Source organism: Plasmodium gaboni, chromosome 13 (assembly GCF_001602025.1).
Source record: "Plasmodium gaboni strain SY75 chromosome 13, whole genome shotgun sequence".
NCBI lineage: Eukaryota > Apicomplexa > Aconoidasida > Haemosporida > Plasmodiidae > Plasmodium > Plasmodium gaboni.
Window position 1 is genome coordinate 341,846 of NC_031493.1, and position 22,257 is coordinate 364,102.

General features: G+C 16.9%; 9 protein-coding genes across 9 annotated transcripts; 5 read left to right on the forward strand and 4 right to left on the reverse strand.

The window, feature by feature from the left end:
• Positions 1-530: 530 nt before the first annotated feature.
• PGSY75_1309900 (hypothetical protein) lies at positions 531-1,244 on the forward strand (the record flags this gene model as incomplete). The annotated part of the gene is made up of 1 exon (XM_018787163.1): positions 531-1,244. One exon carries the CDS (start codon positions 531-533, stop codon positions 1,242-1,244), a length of 714 nt encoding a protein of 237 aa, XP_018639905.1.
• Positions 1,245-1,936: 692 nt separating this feature from the next.
• Positions 1,937-2,698, forward strand: PGSY75_1310000 (putative mitochondrial ATP synthase delta subunit; the record flags this gene model as incomplete). Its single annotated transcript, XM_018787164.1, has 1 exon — positions 1,937-2,698. The coding sequence occupies one exon, from the start codon at positions 1,937-1,939 to the stop codon at positions 2,696-2,698; it is 762 nt and encodes a 253-aa protein (XP_018639906.1).
• Positions 2,699-3,355: 657 nt separating this feature from the next.
• Positions 3,356-6,382, forward strand: PGSY75_1310100 (hypothetical protein; the record flags this gene model as incomplete). Its single annotated transcript, XM_018787165.1, has 1 exon — positions 3,356-6,382. One exon carries the CDS (start codon positions 3,356-3,358, stop codon positions 6,380-6,382), a length of 3,027 nt encoding a protein of 1,008 aa, XP_018639907.1.
• Positions 6,383-7,008: 626 nt separating this feature from the next.
• Positions 7,009-7,580, forward strand: PGSY75_1310200 (hypothetical protein; the record flags this gene model as incomplete). Its single annotated transcript, XM_018787166.1, has 2 exons — positions 7,009-7,117; positions 7,255-7,580. The coding sequence occupies 2 exons, from the start codon at positions 7,009-7,011 to the stop codon at positions 7,578-7,580; spliced, it is 435 nt and encodes a 144-aa protein (XP_018639908.1).
• Positions 7,581-8,646: 1,066 nt separating this feature from the next.
• On the reverse strand, positions 8,647-9,402 carry PGSY75_1310300 (putative zinc finger protein; the record flags this gene model as incomplete). The annotated part of the gene is made up of 1 exon (XM_018787167.1): positions 8,647-9,402. One exon carries the CDS (start codon positions 9,400-9,402, stop codon positions 8,647-8,649), a length of 756 nt encoding a protein of 251 aa, XP_018639909.1.
• A 2,331-nt stretch (positions 9,403-11,733) lies between these two features.
• Positions 11,734-14,958, forward strand: PGSY75_1310400 (hypothetical protein; the record flags this gene model as incomplete). Its single annotated transcript, XM_018787168.1, has 1 exon — positions 11,734-14,958. The coding sequence occupies one exon, from the start codon at positions 11,734-11,736 to the stop codon at positions 14,956-14,958; it is 3,225 nt and encodes a 1,074-aa protein (XP_018639910.1).
• Positions 14,959-15,849: 891 nt separating this feature from the next.
• On the reverse strand, positions 15,850-16,470 carry PGSY75_1310500 (conserved protein, unknown function; the record flags this gene model as incomplete). Its single annotated transcript, XM_018787169.1, has 1 exon — positions 15,850-16,470. One exon carries the CDS (start codon positions 16,468-16,470, stop codon positions 15,850-15,852), a length of 621 nt encoding a protein of 206 aa, XP_018639911.1.
• Positions 16,471-17,628: 1,158 nt separating this feature from the next.
• On the reverse strand, positions 17,629-19,051 carry PGSY75_1310600 (secretory complex protein 61 alpha; the record flags this gene model as incomplete). Its single annotated transcript, XM_018787170.1, has 6 exons — positions 17,629-17,681; positions 17,840-17,876; positions 18,033-18,089; positions 18,209-18,332; positions 18,549-18,660; positions 18,811-19,051. The coding sequence occupies 6 exons, from the start codon at positions 19,049-19,051 to the stop codon at positions 17,629-17,631; spliced, it is 624 nt and encodes a 207-aa protein (XP_018639912.1).
• Positions 19,052-20,714: 1,663 nt separating this feature from the next.
• On the reverse strand, positions 20,715-21,149 carry PGSY75_1310700 (putative RNA-binding protein; the record flags this gene model as incomplete). The annotated part of the gene is made up of 1 exon (XM_018787171.1): positions 20,715-21,149. One exon carries the CDS (start codon positions 21,147-21,149, stop codon positions 20,715-20,717), a length of 435 nt encoding a protein of 144 aa, XP_018639913.1.
• Positions 21,150-22,257: the final 1,108 nt, after the last annotated feature.

Genomic DNA, 22,257 nt, shown 5'->3' on the forward strand with positions numbered 1-22,257 from the left:
AAAAAAAAATAAGTGTTTTTTTTTTTTTTTTTTATGTGTTCTCGTTTTTTTTTTTTTTTTTTTTTTTTTTTTTTTTTTTTTTGGTAGATCAAAAAATGGCGACTATAAAAATTTATTTACAAAAAAAAAAAAAAAAAATAGGATTCTTTTCATACGAATTAAAACATAAAAGTACACATATATATATATATATATATATATATACATATGTATCTATATTTTTTATTAAAAATATATAAATTAATTTTTCTTTAAATCTTTTAAGAGTGTGTTTTATTATTTAAAAAATGATATGTTATATATGTATTACGAAAATATAAAGTATCATATGATATATATATATATATTTATTTATTATATGATAATCCATCCATATATTTTATTAACTACGTATTTTATTTTAATTCTTTTATTTTATTTTATTTTATTTTAATTCTTTTATTTTATTTTATTTTATTTTAATTTTTTTATTTTATTTTATTTTAATTTTTTTATTTTATTTTATTATTATTTTTTTTTTTTTTCGAAGAATGTGCCATTATGATATATCTTTTACTAAAAAACACTTAAATGTTATTACACAATCAAACCTTTTAAGATATTCTTTGAATAATTTCACAACAGTTAAATTATATAAGCCAGCCAAATTTGAAGAGATAAAAAAAAAACTCTTTCTTAAAAAAAGACTATTTAATATAATTCACAAAAAAAGAACGAACGATATAAAAAGAGAACCCTTTTATGATAACATTATACAATATGCACAAAACAAGAGAAAAATTTATCAAAATGATAAATTTAATGTGAAGGAAACAAAATATAAAGATATAGAAGAGGAGAATAAAGAAATAAAACCAAATGAAGATGTATTTATAAATAAAAATGTAAATCATAATTTATATAACCATGATCATAAATGTAATGATAAATGTATACAACAAAAAAATGAAAAAGAAGAAAAAAAAAAAAAAAAGGAACATATCAATATAGAAAAAATTCTATTTAAAACTACTACATTTAGTTATATAGAATTACAATATATATTATCTACATTTATTTATTATGAAAAAGAAAATATAATAAATGATGATCTTATAACTCTATATAATTTCTTAAATCTATCAGAAAAAGATATATATGATTATTTATCTGCAAATGAACTTATTCCAGAATATTTTTTAAAAACAAGAATAATTAAAAATTTGTTAAAATTTATTAATATTAATCATCCGTCTTTAAAATAAAGATATCATATTATTTTATTTTTTTGGAAATATGTCATGTGAATATATGTACTTTTATTATATTATACACACATATATATATATATATATTTATTTATTTATTATTATTTTTTTTTTTTATTTTTTATTTTTTTTTTTTTTTTTTCATATTTCTAATTATGTATATTTATATATTATTACAAATTCATAATTCATTCAAAAAGTTATTAAAAATATATATCAAAATATTTGTTATATTATCCAATCTTAATTTTATTAAAACATATATATATAATATATATATTAAATGTTATAAGTAGTACACATGTAAATTAAAAAATTAAATTAATATATACATGTATATATTTATTCATTTATATGTTCTTTTAAAAATGTGCCTTAAATTATTCTGACACATTTTATTTAACATTTTTTTTAAAAGATAATATACTTATTTATTTTGTTATTCTTAAAAAAAAAAAAAATATATATATATATATATTTATATATTTTTATATATATATATTTTTATATATATATATTTTTATATCCTGTTGTGTGATAATTATTTTTCTTTTATTATTATTTTTTTTGTATGCGCAAAAAGGTGTAATATATATATATATATATATATATATATATATAATATATGTATTTTTTTTTTTTTTTAATTATATTATTCAAAAAACAAAAAAAAAAAGAGGGAAGAAAAAATGAGATATGCAGGGCGTGGAAGTTACTTAAATTCCTTTATGAGAATAAATAAAGCTATGAATAAGATTTGTTTTAAAAAAAATAAATATTCCTCATTAAATATATTTGAAAGAAATGAGATAAAAAAATTCCAAATGAATATAATAGATAGAAAATATGTCCATAGTATAGAAGAAGAAAAGAAAACAGAAGAATCAGAAGATTATTATAAATCTATGGGAGATAATATAGAAAAACGTTATAGTTTAGCTTTATATAATGTAGCTAAAAAACAAAATAAGATAAATGAAGTATCAAACGATTTATTATTTATAAAAAATCATTTATTGAAGGATACAACATTTCTTAATTTTTTACACACACCAAATATTGAAAAAAAACAAAAAATAGATTTTATTAAGAATGAATGTAAAACCTTAAATAAATTTAATACAATAACAGAAAATTTTATGGAATCATTATTTGATTCAAAGAGAATATCCTTTTTGTCAAAAATTATAGAAGAATTTGAATTTCTATTATTAAAAGATAGAAAAGAAATAAAATGTGTTGTTTATACAGCAAATGAAATTGATAATAATTATAAACAAAAAATTCAAGATTCTATTCTGTTTAAATTAAATAAACAATTAAATCCATTGATAGAATATAAAATTGATCCTTATATATTAGGAGGACTCATCTTACAAATTGGAAATCAAGTTTATGATTTCTCAGCAAAATCAAAAATTGACAAAATTAAAAGGAACTTTACTCAATAATTATATATCTATAATATGTCCCACACATATGCCATTTTAATAAAAAATAAAAATATATATATATATATTATCAAACATATAAATTTGTAATATTTTAATATATATAATGTTATTCATTCATTTATTTATTTTTTTATTTTTTTATTTTTTATTTATTTTTTTTATTTTTTTTGTTAAGTTAAAAAAAATATACATATTATTTTACCCCATAATTAATTTTTTTCGCATACAACAAAACATATGTAAAATATATATATAATAATAATAATAATAAAATAAAAAAAAAAAAAAATTTTTTAAATAATTATTATATACATATATGGAATTATATATATATATATATGTACCTATATTTTTTATATATTATTCTACAAATAATATAAAATTCAAGAGAAGAAAAAAATTATATATTATTCATATTATAAATAATATTATATTGATATTATTTATTTTTTTTTATTTTTATTTTTTTTTTTTTTTTCTCGTTATTCGTTCTTATATTTGTTTCTATATATGAAATATGTTATTATATATCCATTATGTAATAACACACAAAATGAATAAATAAATATAATATATATATATATATATATAATATATAATATATAATATATAATATATAAGATTATTTATTTTTATATATTTCATGCCTACAAAATGAATGAAGATATTAATTGTTATATAAAGGAGTTAAATTTTGTTGGGTTAGAAAATTATCTTTTTGAAAATATAAAAGATATAAATAAAATATGTTCGTGTATATGTTCGCATAATGTTACTGTTATCATAAAGATATTAGAAATATGTGGAAAGAAAATTAAAAATGAAAATGTATTAGATCAATTACATAACGAAATTACAAGTGAAGAACATTTTGATATTATTTCATTACATATTAGAAATTATGTTCATCTTTTATATAAAATAATATATCATTTTGATAAAATTGAAAATATAGAAAACAATAAAAAGTTGTGTGAACATTTTGTGACATTTTCAATATATTTAATTATTTATTTTGAACAAAATGAATTTATAGAACAATTAGTCTTAAGATTAATTCATAAATTTGAAGAAAAAAGAAAAAATGGTTATAACAAATATATTATATTTCAACTTGAAAAAAATTTCTATGATTTATATTGTTTTATTCATTTACCTCATTTTATTTTCATAAATTCATTTTTATTATGTTCATTTGCTTCAATAAGTCATAATACAAATCATATAACAAACAATGATTTTGATGATATTATAACAAACTTGAAGAAACTTAATTTTATCTTTCAAAAAATACAAACAAATGTATATAATGAAAACACAAAAATTCATTTAAATGATCATGTTAATATATTGTCGCAAAAAATAAATAAGGAGAACAATAATTACCATCTCAAATATTTAAACAAAACAAAAATTATATGTGATACTATTTCGAATGATAATATAAAAATTATATATAACCATAAAGATATTTTTTCTCTTTCTTATAAATATATAAATTTATGCTTTGATACAAACATATATTCACTGGATGAAAAAGATTATGAACAAAACTATAATGTTAATAATATTAATGTAAATAATTTCCTCTTACTTCTTAAGATTCTATCACCATCTTTTTTTATATGGACTGCAATTCATACAAAATTTATATGTGATGAAAAAAATAATTATAACAAAAATGATATGATAAATCAAATATCTAATAAAACACAAATGATAAAACAAAATTATACTTATAAACATATGTATATCATAAACAATAGAGACAATATTAATTATTTGAAAGACACTAGTGACTGTTTCTTTTTTTTTTTTTGGTATCTCCTTTCTTTAAATCAAACAAGCATAAAATTAAATGATTCTATTAACACACTTATGGTAAATATTATAAATAATTTTTTTCACTTTTTTATTCAAAGGTCTCATCACCTTGTTCATTCTCAAAAGGACACACAAAATTTATTATATTATCCTTTCATAAATAAAAATTTTGAAACATATTTATGTAAAGAGAATCAAAAGGAAACAATAAATAATCTACAAAATAAAGAAAAACAAAATTTTATAGATACATCAACATATTATAATACCTTTTGTGAATTAACCTCAGAACTCTTATTTAGAAATAAAAATAAAATATTATTAAATTTAAAAAATTTAATTATATGGGCATATATTTCTCCAGATGATACAGAAGAAATGAATTTTTTTAACATGGCAAATATATTTGTATTTAACAATAATACATGTGATATTCTAAAAAGACATGAAAATGTATATCGATATATACATCAATATATACATCAATATATATATCAATATACACATAAATTCTTATCAAATCATAAAGATATTTTCCTTTTTTATAATTACACTCTTTTTAAAAAAACATATGAATGTAAAACTTTAAGTTTTAAATATATGGATAACTTCTCTAATTATATATCCTCTTTTATTCTCAACATTATTTTTAACCTCACCAAATATTATCTCTCATCTAGCTTTTTTTGTGGTCAGCTAAATATAAACAATTCCAATTTAAAAAAAAAAAATTCTGAACAAGCAATAATACTAGCCAAAAAAAACAAAAATCAAGAAATACAAGAACAAAAAATGAAACAAAATAAAATATATAGCAACAATGATATTAATCATAATAATACAATTGATAATAATTTATTACCAAACGGAGAATACAAAAATATAGAAAAAAATCATTTATCAAATTTATTACAAAAAGAAAGTACATTAAATGAACTTAGTAATAATATATTAAATTCATATTTTCATTTTAAAAATTATACCTATGATGAAAGAATAGAATATTTATTTAATGAACTACTTTTCATATCTTTTAAATTTATTAATTATCCATTAAAACATGTGCAACATTGTTGTATAGATACAATTATGGAAATAATAACAAAGATGAATATTTATAATCATATTCAATATATTAATAAAAAATCTGATACATTTATTACATTTTTATATGATGAATCATTTAATAAAAATCACATAATTAAATGTTATATGCACATCAAGTGTAAATTGACAAATCATATAAATATTAATTTACTAAAATCCATAGAACATCTAATACAAATATGTAATTTAAAATTAAGTAATAAAACTTTATGTTCAATTATTTCTAAACATATTTTAATATCATTTAATTATCATCCTTCATTACTACCTATTATTTTATATAAGTATATTAAAATTATTATCTATTTAATGGAAACAAACAATATTAATATAATTTTAGATTCATTAAAATGTTTACATATTTTATATATAATTAATCCTCAAGAAATAAAAATATTCAACCATGATATCATATATAGATTACATTTACTATTCAACATATTTAATCAAAACGACAAAAATGTCGAAAATCATATATCATTTAATTCTATAAAACAATTTGAATATTCCAAGGACAATAATTGCGTATCATCTAACAATATAACATCATATTTAAAAAAGTTCTATTTCAATAATATCCAAATAGAAAAGAGAAGAGAAGAAATGCTCTTACATATAAAACTTATATTATATTCCATATATCTTATTACACCTCCAGATGAATATTTATCATCACTTAAAATATTTGAATATTATCCGAAGGAATATGAAATCTATTCAAAAAATTTCGAAATTTTTTCTAGGTTTTAAAATAAAATACACATTTATTTTTTTTTTTATTTTATAAATAAAATATATATATATATATATGTGTGACAATTTATATATTTGTTTTAAATAAAGCATCATTTTTAATTAAATCATTTTTATTAGCCTTTTTTGACTTGTCGAATACATATTTTTTGTCTATGATCGACAACAATATATTATTTCATTTTTTTTTTTTTTTTTTAAAGAAACTATAAATTTTCTCTATATAAATAAATAGCTTTTTTTTTGTGGATATAAGTGCTCAATGGTGCATTTAGAAGTTCAAAAAAAAAAAATAAAAATAATAAATAAATAATCAAAAAAAAAAGGAAAAAAATATTAATATAATTCTACATAAAATATATGAAAGACAAAATTTGAAAAAATATATGTATATAAAATATATTTTATATATGTGGGGAAAGCTACATATATAAAGGATATTAAAATGAAAAAAAACAACTACAATTTTAAATAATATATATATATATATATATTATATATGTTCATTTATATATATATATATATATATATATATATATATATATATATATATGTGGCACAGATTAACCAAGTATATTAAAAAAAATGAATAAGTGAATAAATAAATATATAAATATTTAGAAATGAAAATACAATACATGATAATAATATATTTTATCATATTGATCTGCGACAATTACTTAAATGTAAATGCTATACGAAAAAAGAGTTTAAGGAGCCATATTAATAAAGGTAAGGGGAAATAATTGCAATGAATAAATATAAATTTAAATTTAAATATATATATATGATTATGATTTAATTTGTTTTATACATTTTCATAATTATTTATCTTTATTCCATTATGTCTTTTTTTGTTTTCTTTTAAGTGCACAATCACCATGAAAACATACAAGGGAATACTTTATCCAACTTTGAAATTGTGAAGGAAAAAAATAATGTATCAAATATAGAATTAAACTCCTCTAAATTTTTTGATATTTTAGCGTCTACGAGCTTAATGAGAAATTCTGGTGGTGCAATGTCACAAGGTCCCGTTTACAGAGTAGTTCAGAATATTCATGATAATAATGAAAATATTGGAGCAAGTTTAGTTTTTGTCATATTTTTATTATTAGTCGTATTTATCTTATTTTTTATTTTTTATTTCATTTTCAAAAATCATGTAAAACACGTGAAATATATGAACAGTTAATGATTTTATTTTATTTTATTTTATTTTTTTTAGCTAGCTAGCTTATTATTAATTAATAATTTTGATTTTAAAAAAAAAAAATTGTCGTAAATAAATTAAAAAGTTATAAAATTTATGAACACTTCATAATAATAGGAATTAGCTAGATTAATATATTATAGAAGGATTTAATTAATTAATGTATTTATTTATTTATTTATTATAATTTCTTTTTTTTTTTATATCAATTTTAAACATAGATATATTCTTTGAAACAACATTTACTATTATTATTATTATAATTATTAGTACTAATTGATGTATCTACAAAAATAATCTAAAAATACACATCCCTTTATTAATTTGTTAATTACATTCTTTTAAAATATAAGAAATACAATACTCATATGAGCACACACTTATATTTTGCATACCTCCTATTTTTAATTATTTTAAATATTTAATAAAGACAAATTTGTTTTTCATTCGTAAATAATAAGATTAAAGTTAAACAAAAATAATAATCCAGCAGATATAAAAAATAAAAATCATAAACAGGTGTACATTTTTAAAAGTTAATTATTAAAAGAATATAAAGACAATATAAATAAAAACAACAAAGAAAAAAAAAAAAAAAAAAAAATATATATATATATATAAATATATATATATATATTGCTTAACGAAAAAAAATTAAAAAATCAAAAGGAATTTATGTTAAATTATAAATAGGATATTTTTACATACACCTTATAAATATAAAATAAATATATAAATTAAAAAACAATTAAACATACATACATAAATATATACATATATATATTTTTTATGGAGGAATATATAAAAAGTTATATATTATCATATGATGAAGTAATATATATATGAAATCAAATTACAAGATAGGGAAATATGTTATAAAAGCAAAAAAAAAAAAAAAAATTAAATAAACAAATGGTTAAATTTTTTATATTATATTTATTTATTATTCTGAACAAATTAAATAGAATATATAAAATAAAAAAAAAATCTTCAAATTTATTTTATTTTATGCATTAGTATCGAATAAGATAATGATATATTTAACATTTTATGTATTTTCTTTTTTGTTATATAGTAATTCCTTTGTTTTATTTAGAACCTCAATAGATGATGGAATAATTTTATTTCTTATAATTTTCAAATATAATAATAAATTTTTCCCCATTTTATTAAGTATTAATGTATTGTCTGATAAAAAATTATTTTTTTTTTTCATAATATTTAAAAAGTCAACATCATGTTGAATTTTTTCTTCCAACTGTTTAATTTCACTTTTAAAGCTATCTAAAAATTCTTTATTATTTTCACATAATAATATTAATCCATTTAATTGAGGTACATTACTACATAAGTTTGTGTAACAATTTGATATATCATTAAATGAGTTTTGTAAATCTATAGCTTTTCTATCTACAGATAAATTTGGATTATTTATATATTTTAATTCATTTATATATATAAAACAGTTTCTACATAATCTTATTTTTATATATTTCTCTTTTTCGTCTTTCATAAAATCTATACTTTTTACACAATAACCACAAAAAATTTCTTCACATAAATGACAATAATTCTTTTTTGTATTCAAATATAATAATAATTTCACATTACTTTTACATGTCATACAATAATCACCTTCTTTTGTTTTTAATTCGCTAGCCTTTAAAAACATCCTTAAATCGTTCGTGTTATTATTCAACAATATTCTCTTTAACCAATTTTTTCGAGGGTCTATTTCTTCTTTTGCAATTTCTCGTTTTTCTAAAAAAAGATTTGTCAAATCTCTTTTAATAGGATCATTCATTTTGTATATATGTCAGTACATAATAGTATAATTCGGTCAGATGTACATGTATTCATATGTAACTTACATAATATATATATATATATATAAACCTCACATCGATCTGTCAATCAATATATATATAAATAAATATAAATAAATATAAATAAATATATATATATATATATATTAAAATAATGTTGGTAATAAAACTTAATTTTATAAAAAAATATATATATATATTTTTTTTTTCATTTTTATGATGAATAAATTACAACAAATTACTCATCTTTGTTATATAATATAATATTATTAAACACATTCAATATATATGATAGTTATATTCTATTATTTATTAATTCTTGAACTTACAAATTTTTATAGAACATAAAAAATAAATAATAAATAAATAAATAAAATAAATAATATATTAGAATATTACAAAAACCAAAAAAAAAAAATATATATTTTTTATCATATACATGCTAATTGTAACATATATATAATAATATTTATTAATTTCGTTTTTCACTTTCTTTTAGAATTAAATAAAGAAGGAAAAACACCCAATATAAATAAATTAAAATATATATATATTTAAAAAGAAATAAAAAATTAAATAAAATCAAATAAAATAAAAAAAAAAAAAAAAAAAAAAAAAAAACAGTCATAATAATGTTAAGGCCTTAATATATATTATAAGTATATAATATATTAAACGCATAATAAAATAATAGGCTTATATCATTAATATATATATATATATATATCATATAAAGTTCATGCTTTTTTTTTTTGTTTAAATTTTTTTTTTTTTTTTTTTTTTCTACATTTTTTTTAATTCTTCTATTATATTTATACATTATAAAAGAATAAAACATTCATTCATTTCTTTTATATGTAATGAAAACCAAAAAAGAAGAAAAAAAAAAAAAAAATTATACCTTAAAAGTAATAATATAATAATTTTAAAAATAATGTAATTTAAGATCTTTTTTTTTTTTTTTTTTTTTTTTTATTTATTTATGTTAGTTTTTGATTTATCTCTAAAATAATAATATTCTACTTTAATTTTTAAAATACATCAAGTGAGTTGTTTATTTAATTCTATATATGAATTTATATTTTACATTTTATTTTTTTAGTATTTTAAAATTATATGTTTTAATATATTTAATGTAATTGTTAATCTAATAAAAATATATATATATATATATATATATATATGTATGTATTTTTTTTTCCTATAAAATAAAGGAGAACAGAAAATTATATTTTTTGAACAATATATATTAGTAATTATTATATGACTATTTCAAATAGATTTCATATGTTAAATTAAGAAAGGAATTAAAAGTATACATACATATAAACATACACAAATAATATATATATATATATTTATATATTTATATATCATATGATGTGTGTAAGTTATATTTAGTTATATATATTATCATTTATTTTTAATATATTTTAATATTTTCCTTTTTAATATAATTTAATAAATCTTTGATTTTCAATATAAAATTTCCATATATATATGGAAAATGTAATGGAATAATATAAACATATATATAATACATATTGATACTTTTATAAAGTTTGTGGATTATGTACGAATAAATCAAAAGCAACGAAAGAAGGATCTAATTATATGTTAATTATAGAATGAATAAAACATAATTTTATAATATTTATGAATATGTTTATTTTTTATTATTATTTTATAATTATCATCTAAATGTTATTTTATTTTTATTTTTTTGGTAAAAATAACCTGAATAAGTCATAAAAAAAAAAAAAAAAAAAAAATGATGTGGACAGACATATAAATAAGCTAGTTGGAATTATAGAGAAAAATATTTATATAAATATATATAAATAAATGTATTATATATATATATATATATATTATGTTGAAGCAGATAAAAAACGATTAAGCAATGTTAAACTTTTCAATAGGATAAAATGAAAAATATTAAGATATGTATTTAAAATAAATATTTGTTGTTTCTAGGAGAGCTAGCTAATTTGTTTGTACACCCAAATATTCTCAAAAAAAAAAAAAAAAAAAAAAAAAAAAAGGAATGATATAATATGAAATATGTATTTGTATATATATATATATATGTGTGTTGTATATTTATACAATATAGAGTATTAATTAGTATATATTAATGTTACATTGATTTCTATAATAATATGAAATGTTTTTAATCATTTCTTTTAGAGGAACCATTTATATTTTTACATAACGTAATTATATATATTTCATTTCGTACATTATTTATTTTATTTTGATTATAATTTTCAATTTTTTTTTTTTTTTTTTTTTTTCTTTCAAACAATATGAAAAGAAACAAATATGGAAGAGATTCATATGAATATAAAAAGGTGAAGAAGGAAGATTGTTATATTCATTCTGATAAGAGAAAATATGATGCAGATAAATTGAGCGAAAGTACAGATCAGGAAAAAAAATATAAAAAACATGAAAAATATAAATATGAACATGCCAATAATTTAAATATGAAAAGAAATATTTCAATATTTCAAAATGGAGAGGAGAATGAAAATATCACAAATTCAATATATACTTCCAAAGAACATACCAATGATAATATTAATAGTAAAAATAAATCCCATATGATTCATACAAAATATAGTAAAGGTAATGTTGATATTATTATTCCTCCTTCAGATAATTATAATAATTCATCAAAGGTAAGTATAAATTATAGAAAGATGTCAAGTAATTATGGATTTTCTCATAAGAATATATTGACTGGCTCATCAAATCAAAAAGATATAAAACATGAAAAACATTTAAATATGGAAAAAAAAGAAAGCGTTATTAATAATATTATTGATTTAAAAAAAAGTGAATTATTTATTAAAGAAGATAAATCAGAAGAAGAAATAAACAATAATTTAATAAATAAATTTTATGGAGATATAAAAATAAAAAAGACAAATAATAATATCATAAAACCAAGTTATGATGTTATTCGAAAGAAAATTAATACAGACATAAAAGTAAATGATATATTAGATATGATAAAATTACCAGAAAGTGAAAATTTAGATAATGATTTAAAAACACCATGTATTAGTAATCAAAAAATAATAAATGATACTATAAATGAAGGAAAAAATAATATTAACCTTAATACTTCTTACCAATTTTATAATGATTTATGGACATTTCCTTTAGAAATGTTAGATAAATATATATTTAAAAATAAAAATCATAATTACAAAAAATGGATATCACATTGTACAACATTATTTGTTTTAGGTTTACCTTTTCAAATGAATGAATACAATTTACTTCATAATTTAATAGATGTATATTATATGAATAAAAATTATGACGGTGTATTAGATATAATAGATTTAAATAAAGAAGATAGCTTATTTAATCATTTATATTTATATTCATATATAAACCAACCTAAAAATAAATATAATTTACTATCAGAAAAATTGGGTATTTTAAAATTTGATTTATTATTTGGAAGTGAATATCATCAAGCAAAAAATGAAATGCTAAATTCATATTTAAATAACAAATATAAAGAATTTTATAAAATTAACTGTAACACAGGTGCTATGGGGTTACTATATTTTAAAAATGAACAATGTGCTATGGACTTTTGGTTGATGTATAATAATTATTCATCATCTTTTTATGAAAAATATTTAAAATGTATACCCGATATAAATGGTATTAAAATTTTTATAGAGGCATCCATGTTTTATTTAACTCCAGATTTGTTCTTAACACAAATTAATTATAGTGAATTAAATGCAGTATTAAATAATATTCAAAAGAAAAAAGGGAATATAATTCAAATATTTAATGATATTAAAATATATTATAATCAATCGTCTATATGGAATCTAATATTCTGCAATATAAATATTGAGCATTTTTTTAAAGTCAAACAAATGAACGAAGCTGAAAGGGGGAATGTAAATGAAAATGTAAGTGTAAATGTAAATGTAAATGAAAATGTAAATGAAAATGAAAATGAAAATGAAAATGAAAATGTAAATGAAAATGTAAATGTAAATGAAAATAAAAATACACATGCAAACACAAATGAACAGAATAATATTAACAATAATATTAATAAAAATATAGACTTTTTATCCAACCATCTTTGTATATCCTTTCCATATGTTTCTCATTTTAAAGATAACTTTTTAATTCGCATATATGATACTTATATTAATAAATATTTAATTAATAACGGATTTTGTTTATTTGCTTGCCCATATCTTGATAAAGAAGGGGGAATAAGAGTTTATGAATTTTTTAAAAAATTTCATTTATTAGACTGGTTCTATAACCCAAATGATGAAACGTGTTATTTTTATATGTTTAAAACAATTTTGAATGTATTTTCAATATTCAAAAAAAATTTTAAAACAACATCTGATTATTATATTTGTTGTTCACTTTTTTTAAAATTGCCTTTTGGTATACTTCCAGGTATTTATATTACATGCTTAACAAATATGAGGGATAAAAATATGCAAGAAAATGATTACATCAAAATTAGTGATTATCAAAATGTGAGTGGTAGCCAAAATGTAAGTAGTAGCCAAAATGTGAGTGGTAGCCAAAATGTAAGTGGTAGCCAAAATGTGAGTGGTAGCCAAAATGTGAGTGTAAATCAAAATATAAATAGTAGTAAAAATCATATTGATCATAAAACTGTGAACAATACTGAGAATAACACACTTTCACACAATAATGAAAATACAAAAAGTACATTAAATAATTTGAATAATTACCCAAATATAAATTCCCAAGATCATATCATATCACACATTATTGATAATAACTGTGTGCAAAATAATAATTCGAATTCCAAAAAAAACCTGAACACGTCAGGTGATTTGATGGAAAAAAAAAAAAAAATGCAGCAAGCTATTTTGAAAAAAAACGAAATGCTAGCTATGAAAAATGAAGCTATATTAATAAATAGTAATTCTAAACATAATCATGAAGTAATACAAATAAATGAAAATATAAATAATAATAATAATAATAATAAATTAACGAAGGCATGTCTTGTAATGAAAAACGAAATTGTAAAAAATATATCTTACCAAAATTTGGACATAAATGAAAATAAAATAAGTATATCTGAACAAAATACAAAGAATAACAGTATAAATACAAAAATAAAAGATATTAATGGGAATAAGAAGAACGAGCAAGAAGATAATAGCAAAAAAGATATTACAGAAGATGAAACTAATTATGATGATACAGATGATCATTCAAGTGATGACGACGTATATGAAGAAGATTTTCATGACGATTACAAAAAGAAAAATAGCAAAAAAAGAAATAAAAAATTATCACTTTCAAAAAAAAATAATATAAAGGAAAAGGAAAAGCTTGTAACAAATAATATTTCTGTAACAGTACTTACAAAAAAGGGAAAGGAGCCACTAAAAAAAAATTCAAAAGAAAAAAATATAAATTCTAATAACATTATTAAAAAGCCTAAAAATATTGTAAATAAATCTAAAAGTATACTTTTAAAAAAAAATTGATATAATTTTTTTATTTTGTATAAAAGGAAGAAATTATAGAGTTACCAAAAGAAAAAAAATAATAATAAGTAGTCACCATTATGTATAGAATATATGTTTTATATATTACGGTATATAAAAATAAAGAAATGTCTTAATTTTTTTTTTTTTTTTTTGTTCACATATATATATATATATATATTATGTATATATTTACATTTATTTATTTATATATGCATATGTTTGTTTAAATATTCCTATGGTATTATTTTATTTTATTTTATTCATTAATTATTCTACTTGAACGATTCTATTTCTATATATTATTCATTAACAAATTAATATTAACTTTATATATATATATTTATTTATTTTTATTTTTTTTCAATTCTCTTACCATTTTAATGATTTTATTTTATTTTTTTAATTTATTTATTTGTTTATGCATATATGTGAATATTCTATTCATATGCATTATATATCCCATAATTAAAACTTTTAAAATATTTTAAAAATATGCTTTCAAGCTAATTATAAAAAATTAATATAATTATTTAAATTATAGAAAAAAAAGAAAAAAGAAATATAGATATACAAACATATATATATATGTATATATATATATGTATATATCAGTTTTCTTTCCTTTTTTGGAATATGTAAGGTATGATGATTATATTTACAATAAATTAGTGATAATTAAAAATTACAAAAAAAAAAAAAAAAAATAAAGAAAAATAAAAAATATATATTCATACAAATATTTATTTATATGTATGATAATATATAAGGGTATAAAACATAGGTAGGTTAAAACCAAACAAAATAAACATTTCTTTATATATATCATAAAATTGCAAAGAAAAAAAACATTATATATATATATATATATATATATATAAATTCATATTGTCATTTGATAGATTCTAAAAAATCAGATTTATATGTTATTTGCTCTGTTCCATTTTCTTCATTTGCAGCTTCAGTTATTTTTTGCATCTTTGGTAGGACACTTAATAAAATTAAGAAGAAAAGGAAAATAAGAAAAAGAGGACTTTTAAAAAGATAAGAGATATTAAATTTTTTTTTGGGTATAAGAAAATCATAAATCCTTTTTGCTTTAAAAACAATATTATTAACAATTAAATTATTTTTCTCAAATGGTAAATTAAGTTCATATGCTTGTACTAAATATAATGTACCATTATTTGGTGTTATTTGTTTCTTTACTTCAACATAATATTTATTAAATTCTAAATATGGATGATTTACATACATAGTATATTCTCCTTCTTTTACATTCTTAAAAAGAAATTTACCATCACTCTTTGGACTTACATAAGTATCTGAATCTAAATAAATTGTACAACTTGATAACAATTCAGAATCCCCTTTTACTATACCTTCAATATAATTATTTTTCAATTCCATAATATCTTCATCACATCTTGTTATCCTAATCATAAATATATACAGAAAAAATATACTCCATAGAATCTTTATAAAAAAATTCCTTTTTTTATTATTTACCATTTTATCAAATTTATATATTTAAGTGTTTAAATATAAAAAAAAAAAAAAAAAAATTATAATTAAATATTAGAATTTTTTAAAAATATATAAAAAAGAAATATAATTATCATTTATATGAATACATTTATATGAATACATTTATATAATATTTCATTATTTTTTTAAAAATTTCATATTTTTGTTGTTTTTATATAAAACTATGTTTACCAATAAAAAAATTGTTCTTATTTTAAGAACATTTTTTTTTTTTTTTTTTTCCTTAAAAAATAGAATATATATATATATGTAAAAACATTTGTTTTTTTTATTAAACATATTTTTATAACTATAAAAAAAAAAAATTTATAAAATAATAATTTTTCCTAATATTTCTTCTACTTTATTATATTACATATATATTTATATATATACATATATATTATAGTATACCAATTACATATGTTTTTAATTATTTCATATTATTTGTTCTTAAAATTATGTATTTATATATAATTATAAAAAATACAAGATACTTAATATTGAGATATAAAAAATAAATAAGAATATATAAAGATAGTAAACATATATTATTTATTTATGTTTTTCTTTTTTGTTTATTATAAGAATATAAAAAAAAAATTTTATTTTTAATATTAATGATTCTTTCATTGAATAAATCAAATTAGCAAATTTTTACACTTAAAAATATATATATAATAATATATATATATATATATATATATTTATATTATATCAGTATATATTTATATTTTCCTTTTTTTTTTTTTTAAATCTAACAATGTAGTTAATCTACATATCATTATATAACCATAGTTGTTATTTAAAATGTATATAAGAAAAAAAAAAAAGAATAAATATTTGTCTTAAAAAATATTATTAAAAAATCATATTAGTTTTTAATAAATTATAGAATTTTAATCACAAAACGACAAAAAAAAAAAAAATAAAATAAAATGAAAATAAATAATATATTATGTATATAATAAAATATAAAATGTAAAAGATTAAAATTTAAAAAGGATAAAAATATGAAAAAAATGGATAAAGCTATAATTAATAAAAAAATAAAAAAAATTAGGTATATATAATATATTGATGATTTAGAATGACAATGAAAAAAAAAAAAAAACGAAAAAAGAAAAAAAATGAAAACATATTTCAAGGATTGTTATAATATAACACCTCTTTAAATCGGGAATAAATACGACTAGCTGTAAAACAAAAAAATAAAATAAAATAAAATAAAATAAAAAGTTAAATAATACAAATAAAATATAAATAAAATATCTATTGTAGTATTATATATTTTATTTTTATATAAATATTAAATTATTTTCATTGGAAATATGTAAATTATAAATAATCTAACCTATTTTTTCAAATAAAGTATTAATATTCTCTCCTGTCTATAAACAAGAAAAAAAAAAAAAAAATAAATATATATATATATAATATATATATATCTATAGAGAGAGAATAAAATAATTGTAAAACTCTTATATGTTGCTATTCTTATATTATATTATAAATTTATGAATATATATTTTTTTCAATTTTTATACCTTAGCTGAGCATTCTATAAATGATACATTTTCTTGTTCACAAAATTTCATGACCATCTAATAAAATGGAAAGTTAATAAATATATTCACATATATATATATATATATATATATATATATATCATTTTTCTTATTTATATGAATATGTAAACTTTTTAATGTATCCTCATGATTACCTCTGAATTGAGTTTTTGGGGTAAGTCCTTTTTATTTGCAACTACCATAATACAACAATTTCTTGGGCCATTTGATTTTATTTCGTTTATCCAGTATTTCAAAGAATCGAACGATTCGACATTACTTTGATATTTTTTCAAAAAAAAAAAAAAAATTAAAAAATATATATATATATATTTATATTTATAAAATTTATGAACAGCTAGCCAATTTTTCAAAAGAAAAAAAAAAAAAAAAAATTTATATGTATTTATAAATATGACAACAGCTAGCTAATTTGGATATATTTAAAAAAAAAAAATAATAATAATAATAATTATTTAATGATTATAATATTACTTTGAGTCATAAACGACAACTGCTCCATATGCATCACGATAATATAAAGGAGCCATGGAACGAAATCTTTCCTGTCCTCCAGTATCCCAAATATGTAATTTCATTGTTGTACCTTGAATACAATAAAAAAAAATAATAATAATAAATAAATATAAATATATAAATATAAATATATATACATATGTGTGTGTAAACGAATTCACTACAAACATTTTATTCATATTCAAACATACAAATTATTTTTATGTCCCTTAATTTTTACCATTTTTTAATTCAATATTATGATGTAAAAATGCTGCACCTATAGTAACTTGATGTTTTTCAGAAAAGCGACCATGACATAAATACAAAGCAATACTTGATTTTCCAACACCACTGTCACCTAATAAAACTATTTTGACTTTAGTATCTTGAGCATTTTTTTTTTGTTGTTGTGAAGGAGATGTAACAATATTAATATTTTTTGTAGATGTTAACCTTTCGGTGCTTGATGAACATCCCATATTTTTTTCCTTTATTTTTTAAACTATCTTTAAAGGATTTTTTTTTTTTTTTTTTTTTTTTTCCCCCCCTCTAAAAATTTGATCTTTAATTATTTTGCAAATATATATATTTTTCGGGGATTAACCTTTTTTTAATGAATTATAACATATATATATATTTAAATGAGTTCATATAATTATAAGTTAAACCACTTAAAATTTTTCCTCTTTACCTTTTCATAATTAAACCTTTTATTTTATTATGTTAATTAAAAAACAAGAAAATAAAATAGAAAATATAAAAAAGAAAGAAGTTATTCTATATATAAATATATAATTCCTATATATTTTTTAATATATATATATTATTCCATAAAATAAGAATATAATTTGCACCTACACGTGAGCACTTTTTTCTAATAAGTCATATATATATATATAATATATTTATTTATATATTTATATTAATTGCATTATATTAAATTAAAAAAAAATAAGCAAAACTTAAACGTACTTTTATTTAACATAATTTGTAGTTGTTTGTGGAAATTAAATATAACATATCTAAATAGAAAAACCATTATTTTTTATTTTATTTATTTTATTTTATTTTTTTTTTTTTTTTCATTACATTTCTTTAATTATATTAAAATGTAAAATATGTGTGCAAAAAAAAAAAAAAATAAAATAAATATTATATATCATATAATATTATATATTTAATTTATACATTCAAGTTTTAACATGATTCAAATTTTTTTCAATTTATTATTTTATATTATTATTTTATTTTTATTTTTTTTTTTTTTGCATATTCTTTTAAAATTTTTAAAAAGTTACAAGTCTAATTGAATTATACGAGAAAATAGTCCTTTAAAATATTATCACAGAATAATTATGCACGTATTTTAATATACACATTGATAAATAATATCTATGAAAAACATGTTTTACATAAAAAAAAATATAAATTGCTATATTTTAAGGTGAGACACTTGATAAATATATTAAGTTAATTATAATAGCGTTTCTTCTAAAATGTTATACATATATATATATAGTTATATTTATATTTATTTATTTTTTTATACTATTTCTTGATTCATTTTCGTTATTTATAATAACCAAAGAACAAAAACTCATTCTCTTAACTCAACAATATTATATTATGTTAATGATAAGAATGAAAATATTATAGAAACATACATAAATATTTATAATATATATATATATGTAAGTCCAAGGGATTTATAATACAAAAAAAAATATATATACATATATATAAATATATATATATATATATATATATATATATATATATATATATATATATATATATATAATATAATAAAATAAATAATTAAAATTTGACAAGTGAAAAAAAAAAAAACAAAAAAAAATAATGTAAAATAATATAATAATAATATTAATGTTAATATTATTATCAAGATTAATAATGAAATGAAACATATATATTCACACTTTATTATATATTTTTGTATTTTTTTTGATTGATTTATTTTTTTTTTGTTTTGTTTTGTTTCTATTTGGAATAACATGTGTAAATAGATTAACATGTACATACATAGGTAGATACATTTATATATGTTAGTATTTTTTTTTTTTTTAATTTTTTCATCAATATTTTATATATATATATATATATTATTGTATGTATAACCAATTAATAATCCTCTTCTTCTTCTTCTTCTTCCTCTTCATCTTTTTTCTCTTCATCTTCAGCATAAAAACTATTTGATCCTTGTTCTTCATTATCTTCATTTTGCATTTCATTTAAGTTTTCTTCATTCATTTCTTCTTGCATTTTTTCTGATTCTTCGATAACTTTAAGTGCTGCTTCTTTATTTTCAAATCCAACCCAGGCCCATCCATCATTATCATCTCCTGGTTCATAAAAATAAACTTGCATAGCACCGAATTCTTGAAGAGAGTTTCTGAATTGTTCCATGGTAACACCAGTTTTTATATTTTTTATGAAGATTCTGGTATCTGTATCTGTTAAAGTTACATCATGTTGAGCTTTAGTAAGGAAAGTATTTATGGTGGATGTTGATGGTCTTGAGGTACAATTAACTCCGCAAAGTGGTGAAAAAGCCATTTTTTCTATTTTTTTTTTTTTAAATAAACTACAAACTATAAATATATATATATATATTTATATACTTATATGTATATATTTATAAATTCTTTTATATAAAATAAAAAGAAAAAAAAGTTACGATTTATAAAACGAAATAATATTTAATTATTTAATTATTATTATATTTTTTTATTTTACAAAATCAAAAGACAATAAATATTAGGTTGACAAAAAATATATATATTTAAATATAATTTACAAATGAATAGTTGTTAATTTTTTTTTTTTTTTTTTTTCTTAACAAATTACTTAAATTTAAAACATAAAAATTAGATGACAAGAAAATATGTGTATAGAAGAAGGAAGGTGAAAAAAACAAAATAATATAAAATAAAATATATCTATATTATATAAATTATACATACACAGGTATATTATAAATATATATATATATATATTTATAAAATAATTAAATTTAAAAAAATGTAAAAAATAAATTTTTATAATTTTTATTTATTTATAAGTGTATATATATATATATTATACATATATAATATAAAATATATATATATATATATGATGTTGCATTACCAAAAAATTAAAAATAAAATGAAATAAAAAAAAGTTTTGTATATTTACTAATATATTATATTAGTACGAAGTAACATTTTATTTATTTTTGTTCAGTACATAAAGAAAGTTGAAAAAAAAAAAAAAAAAAAAAAAAAAAAAAAAATATTACTATTTCATTGATATATATAGCTATTTTTATTTAAAAAAAACACATAAAAATTATGCACACTTCATAAAGCTAAATGTGAAAACTTTATTTGTAACTTTTTCCTTTTCTAAAATAAAACTTTTATCAAATGTATATAAAATATATACACATACACATATATATGTATATATATATATATATTTAAAATTTATACTTATGACAAATGGTTAGAATAAAAAAATAAATAAAAAGGAAAGGGAAAATAGTTATATATATTATATTTCATAATTTACTCCTTGTGCATGATTTTATGAAACAACAACAGCTATAAAATTTACAACGTCCTATTTATATACACATTAATATATATATATATATATATATATATTAAAATATTTTGAAACT